Source organism: Mesoplodon bidens (assembly GCF_964165515.1).
Source record: "Mesoplodon bidens genome assembly, chromosome: 13".
NCBI lineage: Eukaryota > Metazoa > Chordata > Mammalia > Artiodactyla > Ziphiidae > Mesoplodon > Mesoplodon bidens.
This window is the reverse complement of record NC_138169.1, coordinates 77,162,767-77,179,777: the sequence shown is the minus strand read 5'-3', so window position 1 is coordinate 77,179,777 and position 17,011 is coordinate 77,162,767. Positions and strand designations below refer to the sequence as shown.

The window sequence follows — 17,011 nt, the reverse complement described above, 5'->3', positions numbered from 1 at the left end:
TTTGAAGAGAATCCACAGGATCAATCAACATGTCTAAAACCAATGTACTCCAAAAAGTGGGCCACAAAGAGGGACAGCTGGGGCAGCATTTCTGTAAAGTCACTCGTATACCTGACTGGAGCGCTTCTGCAATTCCTGTTCTTCCCTCAACTACTACCCTCGCCCTCACGTCCCTGCGCCACCAACCGCTTCGAAGACACGATGGACAGGAACCCATGTTGTGCTACCAGAGTCCTATCTACACAGCATACAACAGGATGTTTGCTGAATTTTTAAAGAGTGCCGTGCACTAATATTTCAGGGATGACTTGAAAATCAACATTGTCATCCTCCCAGAGGAGCCATTTCTTCCATAGTAACTATCACTAACACCCGCCCCAAATGAAAAACTCTAAAGGGACAGCCTCGGGTGTTATTTTGGCAAGCAATAATAAGGGCTAAGATTAAGTTTAAAAAATAATAAGTATATAAGAGCCTGTCTTGGTAGAACACAGCTAATTAATAACCTTTTATATATGTTCACAAAGTCAACTAGAAAAATTAGAACAAAGAATAACATTTTTCTTGTAGCTAAGATCCAGAGCATAAACTGAAAATAAAGAATTTTTATTTTAAATTAATTATCTAATTCATTTTAATTCAAAAATCATTGGAATTTGCTTCTTTTTGTCTTCCCACCCTGGGGTGAGGATGGTCATTAAGAATCAGAAACTCATATTTCTTTCTGTTGTTGGTTTGTCTTTCTTTCAATTATTAAAATGAATCCTCATTGAAACATCAGGATATGGACAATCCATTCTGTGAATGTTTTGTTCCTCAATAAGAAGAAAAGAAAAAGAAACTGTTTCCATAGTAACCCTGAGTGTGACTAAACTGTATACCTTCCTAAGACCTACATATAAGGAAGAACAGACAATGGAAAGGGGAAGCTAGAAGCAGAAGTGGCTTGTGATGGTCAGCCGGTGCCACTCCACGCTTCCCATACACACATTATCCCAAAGGGACCGAGTTCTAATCCTCTTTCCAGCAGCCCCAACCTACCCTCCCAGGATGTGGGGTTAAAGGAAAAGACACTATCATAGGATTTTCCTCAACATACAAAGTTTAAAGAGTGTGGCCATATTTTATATGGGTTTCATACCCAAATAGGGAGTTCTCGCACTTATTCCTCCTATAATACCTAACCTCTTTAATCAGACCCTTACAACTCATTTCCCCTTTAATTCACTAAGTATAACAACTTCTAAAACTTTTTGAAATGTGTATCTGGTTTTTAGGGTTGACGAAAAGGAAGACACTGTATCTAAAATCAGCATTTATTAAAGTATTTGCCCTCTATCCCCTACCCCTGACTTTTCAGGAAGAAATCTTCTTTCTCCCCAATGTCTGCCATGCTTAATTACTTTACCCCAAAAGGCTGCTGTCCTGGTTAAGAGCAGTAGAAGGTTCCTTGTTCAGATAAACTAAGCATATGTGTGTCTTGTGCTTAAAATAAACATAAAAACAGATAATATTTTGAAAAACATATATTGTCCAGCCAGTCAGTGATGATGGCAGGAATGGTGTCATAAAATTATTTTTTTATTTATGTATTATTTAGTCAGTCACACATACACACACACACTTACTATGTGCTAGTGTAAGTCCATGACATGCATAGTTCATATAAGCACTAAGAGGTAAGTGCTATTATTATTTCCTTTATCAAATAAAAAGGGCTTAAAATTTAGAAACTTAGATACAGTCACAGGGCCAGTAAATGTTAGAACCCAGGTCTCCTTAGTTGAGACTCAAACTCTTCACTCCTACACCATTTGGCCTCCCCAAACATTCAGAGCTGCTCTGAAGGGAGAGGAGGTTAAGGTTCTGATTCAAGTTCATCCTAGTTAATATCAGTTAACTACCAGTTGAGTACTTGTTAATACTAGTGATCTAAGGTAATTAACTTCCTTCCTGGAAGTGTGAAGTGTAAGCTGCAGTCTTGTGTATGTACATGTGTGTAGCTACATTACATTTCGGCACGTACCTAGCAGATGGTTCCTAACATCCATACCATAATGAGGGAAAAGGGAAACTCACACCAACATTCCTGTTCCTCATCCTGCCACCATCATGTGTTCCTGTGTCACAATTCTCCCCCCACCCTCTCCTACTGAGAGGTCTGATGTCTGAACCAGTTCAAGGTTTGGATAATCAGAGTGAGAGCCTCATTACAGAGACACCACCCTATTAGACCATAGAAATGGCATATTAACCAACCAGCAACAGGGAAGAGTACTAACCAAGCTAACGCTTGACATTTACAATCACCTGCCACAAGTTAGAAATCAACATTTTTCACACCTTATTTAAGAGATATTTAATAATCTTCCTCTTGAACTCCACCTCTCTGCTGTTTCCCTAGGAACAGAAGCTGTTTGAAGTGAAGAACTGTATTTTGCTAGAGTTCTAAAGGCGCAAATATGGAGTCTAATTCGTGTTATGGTTTCTGACTGAGGCTACAATCTACGCAGCAATTCAAAGAACGTAGAAGCCATTCTTTATGTTTCCCTTTTCCTCATGCTCTTTATGTAATTTATCAGTAAACCTGTCACTTGATCCCCAAAACACATCTGCTCACTTCTCTCCGTTTCCACCTTCACCTCTTGCCTAGAATACACCACAAGAGCCTCTTGACGGTCAGGCCCCCAGCTTCCATTCTTGCCCTCTACAGTCCATTCTCTACACAACAGCTGATGTGATGTGAGATCATGGAACCTTCTGGAAGAAAACTCTTTAATGGCTTGCCATTATGCCAATGACAAAATCCAGACCTTTCATCCTCTTCTATAACAGAAGACACTTGTCTTCTCTGACCTTCACCATCCCTCCTTCCAGTCTTAGGGCTCTCTCACTCCCTTCTCCCACTACCTGCAAAGCTACCCCCACTAGATCTTCAAATAATCAGATATTTTGTTCATTGACGTATCAGTTTAAATGTCCCCTCCTCAGAGTTATTCCTCTCCCATCATTCTCTGTCATATCACTTTGCATTATAGCATGATGATTAACTGATATTTTCTTTCTTCTCTGTTTACTTATTTACCATTTGTCTCTCCAGTATAAGCCCTACCCAGAGAGGGAAACTGGACTTGTTCTTTGCTGTATCTTAGTGCATAAAATACATACCTGACATACAGAAGGTGCTTAATAAATGCTTGCTGGCTTTAGAACAGTGATTTATCAATTGTGTGGATGTTTAATTTACAAGACTATTAAATTCAATACCTATGAATCTTTCTGTAATTATTGTTTCAATCAAAGCAATCTGTCATTGTAAGCTTGCTAATTTACAAAAACTTCTATTTACATCCTTATCCATGTTTGTTTAAGAATTTATACCTGACTTGTTCGAAAAAGAATGTAAAGCAGCTATTACACTGCATCTGGTATAAAAGGTCAAAACATCTCCATATAGGACATTCTATAAAATACCTGACCACTACGTACCCAAAACTGTCAAGGTCATGAAAAACACAGAAAGACTGAAAAACTGTCAGAGATCAGGGGAGACAAAGGAGAAATGCCAACCAAGTGCACTGTGGTGCCCTGGATTAGATCTTGGAACAGAAAAATAACATTAATGGAAAAATTAGTGAAATCCAAATAATTACAGAGTAACGTACTAATGTTGGTTTCTTAGTTTTGACAAATGTATCATGGTAATATTAGATGTCTGGGAAACCAAGTGAGGAGTATACAGAAACTCTCTATATTATCCTTGCAACTTTTCTGTAAATAGAAGATTACTCCGAAAAAAAAAGTTTACTTAAAAAATCAACATCTCCATATAGAAAGAAATTTAAACTGCAGTTTGACCATAGTTTGGCATTTTATTCTGAATAGCGTATGGGCCATTGACTTATTGCTTTGAACCCATACAACCACTTAATGTTAAAAGCACGATATTATATAATATTTGTCTCCTCACATTTGCAACAACAAGAGTAATTTTAAAACAACTAGACAGATATACTAGTTGCCTCTAATATCACGTTATTTCTACATGCAAGTCTGAAGGAGAAGTGTCATCTTTCCCATTTTCTCTAGTAGGGGTGCTGTCCTGTACGTTTAGAACCTCCATTTGCCTACTAGGTTGGGAGAATATTCAAAGTCCTATCAACCTAAACTCTGTCCATTGCTTCTTCCTAAAAGGAGAAACTAATGTTCCTAAGTATACTGTATCATTAGAGAACACAGTTTTCTCCCCCTGATAATTCAAATGCACCCAGTATGTCAAAAAGACTTTCTAGACATTATTCTCTAATTTTCTCTTAACTGTTCTACAAAGTTATTCCTTATTCATTCACTTGACAAATAATTACATCATGCAGCAGTCTGAATCACACTGAACTTGAATAACAAACTGGATTATAAATTCAAAAATATGAAAGCAAATTCCACTGTAATGCTTCTGCCCCCTAGGGATGTTTCATCATTTCATAAACACACCCAAAACCAAGGCACAAAGTACTGCCATCTAATCCACTGTACATAATTCTACAAATGTGATATAAAAACGTTCTCACACACAGCACCTGAAATACCAGCATTTCTTTATCTTATTTATCAGTTTATTGTGGGTTCCAGTACACACATACACACACACACACACACACACAGAGGTATTTTGTTTCATGGGTCACGGTAATCTTATTTAAACAGAGGACTATAAAATGGTAAAAATAATTAGGATGAAAAAAGAAATCGAACCATTCAAAAGGCAGAAATTGAAAAGGTGAAAGGGAGATGGTACAAGATTAGACTGCTTCTAAGAAAAAATGGTCAGAGGAAAAGGGGAAATTTGTAACAATTCTCTGGGTATTTTGTGGTTTTGTAGTTGTCCTACCCTGGGCCAGTCCCTTAAATATTCTTAACCTCATGTTCCTTCTCTACAACATTAAGATAATAATGACAGTCTACCCACTGAATTCTTTTTTAAGTATAAACAAAATGGGCAAATAAAACACAATTTTTAAAAAGCTACTTTTCACCAAAATGAGCTTTTAAAAAGACTGAAAATTGCTAACTACTGGCAGTATCTGAAAAGAAAAATGAGTGTGTAACTATATTTTGTAAAGCAGAAGCAACTCTTTAGCCAGCCAGAAGCTGAACAAAATTCTTGGTTAAATGCTTACCTTGGAGACTTGTCGAAGCCACCTTAAATACTCTGTGAACGTATCAAAACAAATGTAGTAAGTCTGGCTTTGGGGTCCAGAGGAGCTAAATGCTAAACAGTGCTGGTGTTTTTTCACTTCTTCTACCTATAAAAACAAAGAGTGACAAAAACAAGTCAGAAAGCAGGACATTTACCAAGCTCATTAACTGTCCCTTAAACCAGTGAGCCTGCACAGCTTTGCATCTCTCTCTTTATGTGTGCCTCTTACTACTTAAAGCATGTAAGTTCCTAAGTCTGACCAACCAATCTGAATTACAAGGAAACCAAAAAGGGGACTATTACCTTCAATAGATTTCCCCACAACCGTGAAATTCTCTTCTTCCTGTTTAAAATTGTAACAGACTCCCTTTTTTTATCCTTTACACCCTCACAATAGGGTGCTGAGGTTCTTACTTCCTCTTGAGGAGGACTTTTACTGAAGATTTTACTTAAGAATTTTTACTGCAGGTGAATTTTTACTTAGGGGACTTTTGTATTACTCTGAATTACAACCTTTTATTAAAAGAGGTCTTCAACATGTTAAATAAGTTTTTTTCTTTTAGCTTATTGTGAAATTGAGATTAACCTGAAATAAAACCCTACCATAAGAAATTTCAAGTCCCAATAATGCAGCGATATAGTCAAATCAAGTTTCCACTCCCAATAAATTCTTCACAAGGAGAAAAAGTCCAAACAATAAAGTAACATGATATTACACAAACTCTTACGTTTTACTTACAGAATGAATGTTTCCTATATTTCATTTACAAAAATGACCACAAACCAAGTCACAGTGAAAGTGTAAAAAACTTCAGAAAGATCACACAGACTACATTCTGGGACCAAAATAAAATCAAGTTAAAAATCAATAATAAATCAATTAAAAATCTACATTTAGAAAGTTAATACACTTCTAAACAACTCACAGGTAAAAAAAAGAATCTGTAATCAAAACATAGAAATTCTTAGCACTAAACCATTAAAAATACTACATACTGAAATTTATGGAATGTAACAAAAGCAGGTACACAGAGGGAAATTTATAATTTTAAATACTCATATTAGAAAAGAAGGCAGAAAAGTAATTTAATTGGCATGTATCTCAAGAACTTAGGGAAAAAATATCAAAAACAAAAACGAAGTGAACTCAAAGCAGAATGAAGGTGATAATAAAAAGCAGAAGTTAACGAAATGAAAACCGGGACTTCCCTGGTGGCGCAGTGGTTAAGAATCTGCCTGCCAATGCAGGGGGCACGGGTTCAAGCCCTGGTCTGGGAAGATCCCGCATGCCACGGAGCAACTAAGCCCGTGTGCCACGACTACTGAGCCTGCACTCTAGAGCTGGCTAGCCACAACTACTGAGCCCATGTGCCACAACTACTGAAGCCCATGCACCTTAGAGCCTGTGCTCCGCAACAAGAGAAGCCACTGCAATGAGAAGCCCGTGCACCGCAACAAAGAGTAGCCCCCGCTCACCACAGCTAGAGAAAGCCCGTGCGCAGCAACGAAGACCCAACACAGCCAAAAAATTAAAAAATTAAAAAAGAAAAAAGAAATTAAAAAAAAGAAAGAAATGAAAACCAAATATACAATAGAGAACATTAACAAAGCAAAACAGCAATTCTTTGAAAAGGCTAACAAAACTGAATATCAATTGATATTGATCAATGATATCAACTGAAGACATAAATATTAATAATGAAAAGGGAGACACAACAGATTAAGCAGGGATTAAAAAGAGATTATTATAAATAATTTTGTGGCAAATTTTTAGAAAAATTTATTTTACCAACACTAAATCAGGGGGAAAAAACAGGCCTAAATAGTCTTATTACCATTTAAGAAAATGAATACTTTTTAACCAAGAAAATATCAGGCTCATATGGTTTCGTAGGTGAGTTTTATCAAAGTTCCAAGAAACAGATCATTGCAAACTTGTGCAAACTCATCCACCAAACGAGAAAAGAAGAAAAAGACCCCAGCCTATTCTGAGGCCAGTATAACCAAAAACAGATCAGAACAGTAAGAGAAAGGAAAATTACAGGCCAAGCTTAGTCATGAACACTTATCTTGAACAAAATGTTGCATCAGAATCCAGCAATACAGAAAAAAATACACCAAGAACAAAAGTTGGATTTACCTCAGGAAAGGAAAGATGGTTTAACGTTATTGGAACTATAAAGTCATTAATCACATTAACAGATTAAAGAAGAAAACCGTATGATCACCACTACAGTTGCAGAAAAAGCATTTGATGACATTCTCCACCCATTCATCATTCATGATAAAAACTCTAAGCAAACTAAGAACACAGGGGCTTCCCTGGTGGCGCAGTGGTTGAGAGTCCGCCTGCCCATACAGGGGACACAGGTTCATGCCCCGGTCTGGGAAGATCCCACATGCCGCAGAGCGGCTGGGCCCGTGAGCCATGGCCGCTGAGCCTGCGCGTCCGGAGCCTGTGCTCCTCAATGGGAGAGGCCACAACAGTGAGAGGCCCACATACCGCAAAAAAAAAAAACAAACCCTAAGAACACAAAGAACTCACTTAAGCCAACAAAGGATATTTATGTAAGGCAAACTTCAATGTTAATGATGAGACATCACTCTCTTACCTTATTTTTTTTGTTCAATACTGTACTAGAGTCCTGGCCATTGCAATAAGACAAAGAAATGTATTGAGGAAGAAAGAAAATTGCCATTATTTGAATATGAGATAATTAGCTACAGAGCAAACTCCAAAGAATCTAGAGACATTAGAATAAGAAAATTTAGCAAGGTGGCTGGATATAAGACTAACACTAAAAAACTCAACCACATTTCTATACATCAAAGAGAAAATATAATCTTATAGAAATGCTATTTAAACGAATCCATATTGACAGAAATCAGGCAGTGTTTTTTGGGAATGGGTAGGAGTGAGCAGAAAAGTAGGGACAGAGGGTACAAAGTAGCACAAGGGGACTATCTGTCAAACTGTACTCATGGAAGTCTAATACAGTTATCAAATTGTTATCAGAATGTGCAGTATGTTGTATATCAATTACACCTCAATAAAGTTCGGCAAAGATGTAGAGAAAGGTACACTGATAGGGGCATGATATGGTGCAACAACCTTGGAAAACAACTGGATATCATCTTGTAAAAGTAAACGTGCATATATGTCCTATAGCCCAGTGACTGCACTCTTAAGAGCGATATTTCTCAAGGAGGTCATTATAGGAATTTTGGATTGAATAGTTCCTTGTGTACATTATTCAGGACTGTCTAATATTTTTGCATGACATTTTACTCTCTGAGCCCCTGCCCTGTAGATGCCAATAGTGTCCCCTTGCAGCAAAAGATACTAGTATTAACCAAACACACTATCTACTTTTCCCAGAACCTTTGCAATTAAGATGGAGTCATGTGACTAGTTCTGGCTAATGAGCCATGAGCAGAAGTGGCATGTGCACTTCTACAACCAGATATACAAGAGCCAGCTAATGTCCCTCAAGTTACCTCTTCTCCTGCCTAAGCAGCAAAGGAAGCCACGTGTTACAAATATTATAAGAGAGAAGAACCCCCATCAGGCTGGGTTCGTACATAATTACTTGAAAAAAGAAATCTCCACCCACCCACACTGGACAAATAGTGTGAGTGAGAAATAACTGTTATGATAAGTCACTGGGATCTGGGGGTTTTGTTACCACAGCATAACTTAGCTTACATCAACTGACTACCCAATCATCTGACAATCAAAACACTTGCACATATTTCCAAATGTCCCCTTCAGGCACAGCGACAAGAGTTGAGAACTGCTGCTCTAGAAAAACTACTTGTAAACCAGGAGGTATATCAAAATAAGACTATCTCAAGAGCACTATTTATAATAGAAAACTAGAAGCAACCCAAATGTCAATCAGCAAGAAAATTACTTAAGAAATTTTAGAAATCTGGAACATTTACAGAGTGGAACATTATACAGAAATGAAAACCATATATAGCAAGTAATATGGAATCTTATTATGAAACATAATATTGAGTGAAAAAAGTCAATCACAGAAAACTACAAACAGGATGATACCATTTTTATTAAGATCAAAACAAGCAAAACATAGTTATATAAAATTTATTTCAAAAAAGTAAGCAAATGATGAATACATATTCTAGGACAGTGGATTCCTCTGGGGTAGGAGGAGGCAATGGGACAGATACAAAGAGAACTTAGGTAGAGACACTGGTACTGATGCTGCTGTACTTCCTAAACTGAGTAGTAAGTTAACAGTTACTCAGCTTATTATGCCTCATAGCTTAACGAATATTACATAAAGTATTAATGTAAATAAGTTATCTAAAAATTTATGTTCAATTTTAAAGAAGAAATTAAATAATTATACATGAATAAAAACTTATTAAACAAATGTTTTTCAATAATTTAATACAGCTTTATTTAACTTCATATTTGAATTCTACATTTGAAAACGTAAACTAATGATCATGCTCAAGTAGTGTGTCAAAATTGATTATCACAGCAATTATAGCATCTATCTCACACCTCATTTCTAGCTCTTTTATATAAATTAGAAAACAAAAACAAAAACAAAAAAACCCTTCCATTTACTCTCAGATTTTCCTTTAACAACAGAACAGAATGAGAAAAGGAAAGACAAACATTAATGAAAACTCACATTGCAAAGAGTAAATTATTTTTTCCTAACTTGGTTAATATAATTTTTCAATATACTCAATTATTTTTAAAGGTGTAGCACAAAACAGGTTTTACAAGCTTTGTCTGTGAGAAAAAGAAGCTGTTAACTTTCTATTCACTCAATGGTAGAAGTACATCCAGTAATAGGCCTGGGAAACAGAACAAGTCTCTAGCTCTGAATAAAAATGCTAATTATAACTGGATCTTCTCTCACCTTACCTGAACATTCCACTGCTTCCCTGCCTCTGCTTCTCTGAGCACAATAATCTTTCTGACCATCTCCTTTATATGTCAAGAGATTTTTCACCCTTCAAGTTCTATCATAATTGCTACCTCCTTCATCACAAAATCCCGATTCCCTCCCACAAAATGTCATCTCTTCCACTTATCTTCCACACTACTTTTTTGCACCTCTCGTAGAGCAGATATCGTTGTGTCCATCCTTCATTTCCAGATAGTAATTATAAGCTATTCAAAGGCAGAGATGGTGACTTACCCATCTTGGTATTTCTGGGACGCCAAGCAAAGTGGCTTCCCCACAGAGGATATTTAATAAATAGTTATATTAAATTTGCCTATGCAAATGCCTAACACCATAGAGAAGAAAGAAACAGATTGTTGACCTATCAGGGCATCAAACATTAAATATGCATTTTTAATGATGAGTTATGGAAGTAATAATGATGACTAAGTTTTCAGATCCATCCAAAGGACAAGATTTTCAGTAATAAACTATCACTAATTCTTCAATGCTCAGACAGAAGTTAAGAAGCCATGGTTTCAAAATGGGTGAATGAAATAGACCTAAACACACCTCACAGACTAGCCAAATCTATTTTTTTTGAACGATCAAGTAACGATCAAGAAAAAATTTTTTAATATGCCCCCGATTTCCAAAAACCCCTTTCTTCATCCAAATTTACCTTTCCCTTTATTAACAGATTATCATATCATTAAAAAATCAGGAAATACTGACATATAATTATGGTAATGATACCCCTACCAGTGCTTGGAGTTTATAAATAAATCTGGCAAAGAAAAGAATGTAATATCTTCCTAAGCAATCTTGTTCTTTCTGTTGATATTTATAAATGATAGGAATAAAATAGTTAACATGCCCAAAGAAAAGCAGCCAGTATGTTGGAAATATCTACCAGCTGTATCACAGGTTTTCTCTGAAATGAGTAGCATTTCAGGTTCAAAAATCATGACTAGCTATAGCGATAAACTAAAAGTACTAACCCCACTGGTCACTAAACACAAACAGAGAGTCTAACCTTTGATAAGCACGCCAGAATGATCCTAAGGTCATGGACTTGGGGATCACTGTTCTATACTATAAAATACATGCTCACAATATCAAAAGACATCTTCTCATAAATAATAATTTATCACCTACAGTCTGAAATATAACAGTGAAATTCTAGTTGCTCTATTTTCAGTCACATAGTTAAGGTGCACGTACTAAGAAGTGAACATAACCAGGGCTTCACGTGAGCCAATGGCATTGTTATTTTCCAAAACTCCACCAACCAAAAATGTCCACTGGTGGAGGCACAACAGGAATGATGACTCAAAAACCATCTACCCCTGGGACTTCCCTGGTGGTCCAGTGGGTAAGACTCCACATTCCCAATGCAGGGGGCCTGGGTTCGATCCCTGGTCAGGGAACTAGATACCGCATGCATGCCACAACTAACAGCCCCCCTGCCGCAACTAAAAGATCCCACGTGCCGCAATGAAGATCCTGCATGCTGCAATTAAGACCCAGCACAGCCAAAATAAATTAATACATGAATATTTTTTAATTGAAATTCTTAAAAAAAAAAACCCATCTACCCCTTATTACAGAAATGACTCAAAGTAAGCTTCTTAATGACACTGGGAAATCTGTTAGTATTTGGTTTGTTTTAAACTTACTTTCCCACCAATTAGTGGCAGAACATGCATCTTTCCGGTCAAGCTGTCTTTCACAGATGATACTATTAGGCAGGTCCCACACAAGATAACTTGGCGTCTGGTCCATCGGTTCACTGGCAACTGCATTTTGCCTTTACGGACATTATACATTCCTGAGAGCTGAATCCGTTCAGAGCTACCAGTGCTGTGAGGTTTTCCTGCAACAAACACAAGCAAACATTTTAGTCTTAAAGAAATGGGCTTTTTTGCTACTCATCAGCATACCAGATAAATTACTTGGACAACAGAGAATAATTACAGGGAAACAATCTAATTTATAATTGAGGGACTCTGAAACCTGCAGTAATGCAATTATGATAAGAACTACCAAATCTGCTCCACATGTACCTTTTAATATAGGTGAAGAAGAGTTTTTACCTTAAAAAACTTATAACCTAAGTTTTTCTGCTATATCCTTCATAATTTAATTTTACATTTAAAACAGAAATGGCTTCAAGATTTTCATGAATGTGAGAGTTAATTTAAGTACACTAAGAAGAAAATATTATAGACTGATATAGAAAGATAACATTCAAGATCTAGCATTTAATGAAACTAATCAGTTTTAATGGAATTAGCCACTCATATTCTTCCTCCTACAGATCTTTAATGTACAGTTGCTATTAAGGAGACAATTAAAAATGAATGACTTGGGCTTCCCTGGTGGCGCAGTGGTTAAGAATCCGCCTGCCAATGCAGGGGACACAGGTTCGAGCCGTGGTCCGGGAAGATCCCACATGCCACGGAGCAACTAAGCCCATGCGTCACAACTACTGAGCCTGCACTCTAGAGCCCGCGAGCCACAACTACTGAAGCCCGCACGCCTAGAGCCCGTGCTCCGCAACAAGAGAAGCCACCGCAATGAGAAGCCCACGCACCACGATGAAGAGTAGCCCCCGCTCACCACAACTACAGAAAGCCCGTGCACAGCAACGAAGACCCAACACAGCCAAAAATTAAAAAATAAAATAAATTGATTAAAAAAAAAAGAATGACTTTTCTAGTAAGAAAACATTACTCTATAAACATAATCTAAGTCCTCAAAGATAAACTTAATGCCAATCCAGGAAGGATGGTGTGCTGTAGTGCTTGTGAGTCACGGAGGGAACAAAGAGACAGAGAAAGATGCGCTAAGACTCAGAGACAGAGAGCTGAGAAAGCTCTGAAGAGTCCTCATTTCCCAGATGGAAGTGAATTTGGAAGAATGACATTCAGACAAGTCCCATCAATTGAATGGGAGAACTACTGTGATTAATAAGTGATGGAGTTGTATAAACAAGAAGAAAAATATTTCCCAGTTCTAGACACTGAATATTTATCAGAGTACTGAAGCCCATGCTCACAGATAAATTAATGAGGGGCACATGTCCCCAAATAGTTCCCAAGTCAGAAGTGTTATATTTATTTGAAAGTCTGCCTAGTTGCCTAGCAGAAGAAACAGATTCAAGAAAAATTATATTCTTATGAATGTTAAAAACTAACATAAATGCCAAGTAGTTTTGGTAGATGTCTAATAGCTACTGGAGAAGGAAACAGGAAGAACAGCAGCACCAAAAATAGATCTCAAGAAGATCCAAAAACTGTGTGAACCCTCCCAATACACACCTTTGGGCAGAGATGTCTGCAAATAACAAAACCAGCAGGTTTGAATTTCACTTCCTCTTTCTCCCAGTATATCAAAATGTTTTATGAAATAAATACTGTACACTGCATAAATGTGCTAGGGCTAGGCTTGAATGAAGTCTAAAAGTGGTCCACCTTTTTGAACCTGGGCCCAGCAAACAACTACACAGCTAGCATCCTCAGTGGAGAGCTCCACTGAGTTGTTTGTCTACCAAATGCTAACACTCCCACAAAGGGATAGGAAGCCCAGGAGACTTTAAAATAGATATGGCTTGTCAAAGGCTGCCAGGGATGGATCAGACCACAGTCATTCACTTGTCCCATTCTGCACAAGTTCATTTACACCCACAGAGAGAGATGCCCAGGCTCCCAATCTAAGAGCTCCTCTCTACATTGTAGTCTCTCTTCCTGTAGAGAAGAAGTGGGACGGAAGGAGATTCAGAAAATGGAAAGGTCCGTGCAAGGCTAAAATCCGTGCAAGGCTAAAAATAACGGACAACACATTTACAAAATCCAATTTCCAGGACTGTAATACACCAACATCCTCTAATGAGGGATCTGATCTAAATACTTACATACACACACACACTAATGAATGCAAAGAAGCAGGCATTTTATTCAGCCACATCAGAGAGTGGCTTCAAGGACACTTGTTAACCCGTCACATTTATAGAGATCTGTGATTTAATTAGAGACTGAAGAAAAAGACAACAGAGGTACATAAGCAACAGTCCCTCAATTCTCCAACTCCACGAAAATCCTAGAGAAAGCCCCAGAGCACATTGCCAGATAGAGGACTAAGGCTAGAAGGGATACACACGAGAGAAGTATGGAGACGTCAACAGACACTGGCTTTTTATTCCCTCTTTAGGAAAATTCCCAAGGGGCCTGCACAGTCCCGGGACCTAATGGTAAGATCGGTCTGTCCCCGCCCTGAACGTCCCCGTGGGAATCAACTCCCTCTTATCTTGCTCTGGGTGAATTTAAACATCCTTGTTGTCGGCTCCCTCCCTAGGTGTTCCCAGCTCAGGCACACCCTCAGGACTAGGCTGTGTACCAACTGGGCTCTGGGGAATATGGAGATGAATAAGTAACACAGAGCTGGGCAGTCACCCCCGTGCACACCCCTTTGTGTCAGACTTCCTTCTTCTATGACGTAAGGAATTATTTTAGCTCGCGCTGCCAATTTCGAAACTTCTCAATTCAGAGGAATTCAAGTTGTCCTATGCTCTAAGAAATACTGACATCACACAAGGAAACAATGCCCACCAAATTAAAGTTGGATCCATTGTTGTAACTTTTCCTTTAGAAATATCCTACAGGTTTAAGGCATTTCTCATACGATCTGGGACGAACGATGGACAGCAAAAGCAAATATTTCAAGCTGAGAGAGAAACCTGAACACAACAGAGAATGCTTTAAAACATGCTTTCCCCGTCTTCCTCACTTGGCACATGGCAATTTGATTAGACATATATACACCTATAAATGAGCTGGAAAATGAGCACACTGATCATCGCTAACAGTTTCTCTTGCCCACTGTGATCCCTCCCTCTCCCTCTCGCCGCCTCCCCCCCCACCTAGGGCCTCCCATGTTCAGGCGACTGCTGATGTGCTTTTTTGTCACTTTTTGTCCGTGTTGTTGAGTGTGCCAAGAGTTCATTCCTTTTTATTGCTGGGTAGTATTCCACTGCATGAATATATCGCATTTTGTTTAACCATGCATCTGCTGATAGACATTTGGACTGTTCCCACATTTTTTGCTTATCTTGACTGAAAACATTGGTACAAACATTCTTGTGTGGATATATCCTTTTATTTACTTGGGTAAACACGTGGGACTGGAATGGCTGGGCTGTACTCTTTTACATGCTCATCTCTAATGCAGGAGAGTTCCAGTTGCTTTACCTCCGTGTCAACACTTTTAGCTGTTCTAGTACACATGTAATGGTACCTCATTATGGATTAAATCTGCATTCTCCTAATGATGCTGATCATCTTCTCAAGAGCGTATTTGCAATTCACATACCTTATTTGCTGAGGTGACTAATTCAAATCTTGTATCCAATTTTAACTGAATTGAGTTCCTCACATATTCTGAATACAAGTCCTTTGTCAAATGTGTAACTTGCAAATATTTTCTCCCAGTCTGGCTTGCTTTTTCATTTTCTTGACAGTATTTTGGGAAAGCAAAAGTTTCGATTTTAATGAAGTCCAAATATCTGATTTATCTTTTACAATGAGTGTTTTTTGTGTTGTATTTAAGAACTCTCTGACAAACTCAAGGTCACTATAATTTTCTCCTATGTTTTCTGCTCTAAGTTTCATAGGTTTAATTCTTACATTTAGGCCTATGATTAATTTCAAGTTAATTTTTGTACACAGCAAGAAACAAGTAGAGGTTCAGGAGGTTTTTGTTTTTGTTTTTTGACAAGTGGCTATCTGAATTATTCCAGAACTTTTTGTTAAAAAGATCATCCATTGGGACTTCCCTGGTAGCACAGTGGTTAAGAATCCGCCTGCCAATGCAGGGGACATGGGTTCGAGCCCTGGTCCAGGAAGATCCCCCATGCCGCAGAGCAACTAAGCCTGTGAGCCACAACTACTGAGCCTGCGTTCTGGAGCCCGTGAGCCACAACTACGGAGCCCGTGTACTGCAACTACTGAAGCCCGCGTGGCCTAGAGCCCGTGCTCCGCAACAAGAGAAGCCACTGCAGAGTAGCCCGCACACCCCCAACGAAGTAGCCCCCGCTCGCCGCAACTAGAGAAAGCCCGTGGGCAGCCACGAAGATCTGACACAGCCAAATATTTAAAATATAAATAAATAAAATTTAAAAAAAGATTCTCCATTCCCATTGGAGTGCTTTAGCACCTGTATCAAAATTCTACTGACCATAGCTGGATGGGCCACTTTCTTGGTTCTTCCCATTCCACTCATCTATTTGTCTATCTTTGACCAATATCACAGTATCCTGATTACTGAATCTTTATAATTAGTCTTGAAATCAGGTAAAATAAGTCCTCTCCTGCGAAGAATGACAGCTTTACTTCTTCCACTGCAATCAGGGTGTCTTTTATTTCTTTTTCTTGCCTTGCTGCACAAGCTAGAACCTTCCACACAATAATGAACAGAACTAGGGAAAGCAGACATCCTTTCCGTTTTCCTAATCTTAGGGGAGTAGCATTCAGTTTTTCACCATTAAGAGCAACAAATTGGCAGAGGGAACTATATTCAATAGTTCCAACCAATAATGGAAAAGAATCTGAAAAAGAATATATATATATATATATATATATATAGAGAGAGAGAGAGACATTCTGGGGGACTTCCCTGGTGGTGCAGTGGTTAAGAATCCGCCTGCCAATGCAGGAAACACGGGTTCAATCCCTGGTCCTGGAAGATCCCACATGCCACGGAGCAACTAAGCCTGTGCGCCACAACTACTGAGCTTCCCTGGTGGCGCACTAGAGCCCGTGAGCCATAACTGCTGAGCCCGCGTGCTGCAACTGCTGAAGCCCGCGCACCTAGAGCCTGTGCTCTTCAA

At 38.4% G+C, this 17,011-nt stretch overlaps 1 protein-coding gene across 1 annotated transcript in view; it reads right to left on the bottom strand.

The window, feature by feature from the left end:
• Nucleotides 1-17,011, bottom strand: part of PHLPP1 (PH domain and leucine rich repeat protein phosphatase 1) — a 211,736-nt gene that overhangs the window by 96,165 nt on the left and 98,560 nt on the right. The window contains exons 2-3 of the mRNA XM_081251786.1: nt 11,805-12,001; nt 5,178-5,303 (exon numbers count right to left, since the gene is read on the bottom strand). Coding sequence (XP_081107912.1) covers nt 5,178-5,303; nt 11,805-12,001 — 323 coding nt within the window. The remainder of the gene's footprint in view (nt 1-5,177; nt 5,304-11,804; nt 12,002-17,011) is intronic.